General features: G+C 52.1%; 1 protein-coding gene across 1 annotated transcript; it reads right to left on the bottom strand.

Moving 5' to 3' along the window:
* Positions 1 to 262: 262 nt before the first annotated feature.
* On the bottom strand, positions 263 to 2,676 carry LOC103292862 (mannose-binding protein A-like). The gene is made up of 4 exons (XM_008149121.3): positions 2,496 to 2,676; positions 2,003 to 2,119; positions 1,317 to 1,391; positions 263 to 674 (listed from the first exon to the last, which is right to left on the bottom strand). Exons 1-4 carry the CDS (start codon positions 2,674 to 2,676, stop codon positions 301 to 303), a joined length of 747 nt encoding a protein of 248 aa, XP_008147343.1. The 3' UTR covers positions 263 to 300.

Below are 2,676 nucleotides of genomic sequence, written 5' to 3'. Positions count from 1 at the left end.
AGGCTGCAGTGTCCTCGCTGAGAAAGGAGAGGGCTAGACACGCCCTTTCCACGATTTCACTGTGACCCAGTGCCATGCTCTAGGCAAGACAGAGGGTGTCCTCTGCCAAGAACTGGGCCAGAAACCCTCATGTCAGCCTCTTTTCACTCCCTAATCCCTTAATCAAACCCATCCCTTCATTTTCCTCCCATCCCCACCAAAGAATGAGTCAACACTGCGCATGAGGAAAACATCACTGAATTTTCCTTTAGGGCAGCAGAGAGCTCAGCAGAGCCAAGGCGGGGTTGAGGGACCACCTCTTCAGGCTGGGAATTCACAGACGGCCACGAAGGAGGAAGAGCAGGAGACGTCATTCCACAGCCCATCCTTTAGAAGGAGCACACAGTCCTCCTCTGAGCCAAAGTCATTAGGCTCATCCTTCCTCCAGTTGCTGTAGGTCAGCCTCCCTCCTGTCACATACACAAACTGGCCTTCGGTCGCTTCATCTGTGATGCCCAGGAAGGCATGGTCATTGGCCACGTCCATGATGGCTTTGTTCTCCTCAGCATTCTTGGGGGTGGCCACGGTGCCCTGGAGCTCAGAGCACAGAGCATTCACTTTGGAAAAAGGCATCTTTTCACCGTTGGTCACATAGAGCTTCTTTCCAGATCTCTTGCCCAAGGAGAAGGCTTGTACTGAAATCACAAAGGATGGGTGGGATTGACTAGGCCTGGAGCCCCGGCCAGTAGGTGACCAAGCCCTTGTCGGGGAGTCAGGACTCTGAAAAAGAGCTCCTGTGCAACCCCCTCAGGTCAGGTCCTAGTGAGAAGGAGCTCCTCAGCGTGGGGAAGGCCCTGGCGGAGAGCCCGCCTCTCCTTGGGGAGCCTGTGCCTGAGACAGTCCCCGGCACAAACTGCCCCAGTGCAGGGGGACAGGGAAACAGGCGTGGGCCCCGCTGCCAGGCTTGGACGTCAGGACCGAAAGGGGCAGGAACAGCCATCTGAGAACAGTGGGTGCTGAGGACGGAGCGAAGATTTGGAGGCAGCAGACCTCCATGCAATCTTTCCTTTGCTGCTTCCCACCTGGGTGACGGTGAATGAATTACCTACAACTCCTGGACCTATTTCCTCTCACTTGTAAATTAAATAAGGGTAATTTACAAACAACAGTGATGAGAGGACGGAATGAGACCATATTGTGAGAAAATGCCAACCTAGCACAGGCCCTGGTATATAATCCGTGTTCACAATTGTCAGTTCTCCTCCACCCTCCTGAAAGCCCAGAGCACTCAAGGACACGGGGAGAGCGGGAACCCAGTGGGGCAGGAAGAGGCTTACATTTTTTGATGTGGTCCAGTTCTGCCTTCAGGCTCCTCAGCTCTCTCTCTAAGTTAGCCAGCTTAGTCTCCGTAACTGCAAAGCAACCGGGGAGGGCAGATATTGAGAAAAAGACCCTAAATTCAAGAACAGAGTATTTTGGGGGGGGATGGGGGAGAATGCTTATTAAGAAGTATGCTTATTCCAGAAAAATAAGAAAACAAAAGGAAGCAAAAAAAAAACAAAACTTAACTGTATTCCTGCCTTCTCAGACATAATTCATACCTCTTATAAACTGTAACTCTGAAACTAGTAATAGCAATAGCAATAACGGTAACTTGCATACTATAGCTCTGGATCCTTTTCTTCCCTTACTGCTTAAATACTGTGCTATTATACACATTTATAGGAAAAGACAGAACTCTTTCTCCTTTTTGAAAAATTTTCTTAATCAAGCTGAGGGAGCTGGTCCATCTGCAGGATCCACAAGGAGTATCAGGCAGGGTTGCAAGTGTGCTTTCAGGCACCTGTAGGCCTGAAAAAAAATCCCTTCAGGCCCCAAGTAGGACTGGGAGGAGTGAGAGTGCTGGGTCAGGAAGCAGAGGTGAGGTCTGTCAGTGGGGCACTGGAGAAGGGCCCCTTCCACCAGGTCCTCCTGTTCCAGGACCAGGCCCCTCAGCCCCGCCATGCTGAGATGAGCTCCTTACCTGAACTGTCTCCACGATCTCCTTTTTGGCCCTTCACTCCTTGCGGCCCAGGAGCCCCTCTACTTCCTGGAGGCCCCAGTTTCCCTGGAGGGCCCTGCAAGCCTCGGAGCCCCTGCCCTGTTGGAAGATGAAGGACATGTGGCCCAGTGTCTGTCACTCATTCTCTTCCTCCAAAAGCTCAGCACTAGATTCACGTTGACGCCAGAAACCACCAGCAAACTAGTGGTGACCTAAGAAAGAAAGCCCTCCTGCCTCCAGCGCCAGCTGACCGGCTGCAGATACCGCCTCTTCACGGACAACCACACCCCACCGATTCCTGCGTGGAATGTGGGAGCCAGGTCACAGCAGCGTCTTTGTTTAGGAGAGAATGAAATTGAACAAGAATAATCCTGAGTGATTCATGCCCATCATAATGTAAGGGGAGCCTGCTCATGACTCTGTCCCAGATCCCTATGGGGAGTAAAGATTCAAGAAGTCAGACCAGCCTGGCTACCTGGTTCTCCTTTTTCTCCCTTGGCTCCATCTCGCCCATCTCTGCCTGGGGTGCCATTGGTGACCGGGATGCCACAGGCAATCACTGAGCAGGCCTTCTGGGCATCTTCACAGGTTGTGGGTTCTGAGAAGGACACTGTCACCACACACAGGAGGGTGGGAAGTGGTAAAAACCAGAACAT

Source organism: Eptesicus fuscus, chromosome 17, assembly GCF_027574615.1.
Source record: "Eptesicus fuscus isolate TK198812 chromosome 17, DD_ASM_mEF_20220401, whole genome shotgun sequence".
Lineage (NCBI taxonomy): Eukaryota > Metazoa > Chordata > Mammalia > Chiroptera > Vespertilionidae > Eptesicus > Eptesicus fuscus.
This window is presented reverse-complemented; position numbering and strand designations above follow the sequence as displayed.

Coding starts and splice junctions, on each gene's coding strand:
- LOC103292862 (XM_008149121.3), bottom strand. CDS start 2,676: ATGTTCTGGTTTTTACCACTTCCCACCCTCCTGTGTGTGGTGACAGTG. Junction 1,392..2,002: donor AGATCGTGGAGACAGTTCAG/GTAAGGAGCTCA, acceptor GTTGCTTTGCAG/TTACGGAGACTAAGCTGGCT. Junction 675..1,316: donor ACTGGACCACATCAAAAAAT/GTAAGCCTCTTC, acceptor TTGTGATTTCAG/TACAAGCCTTCTCCTTGGGC.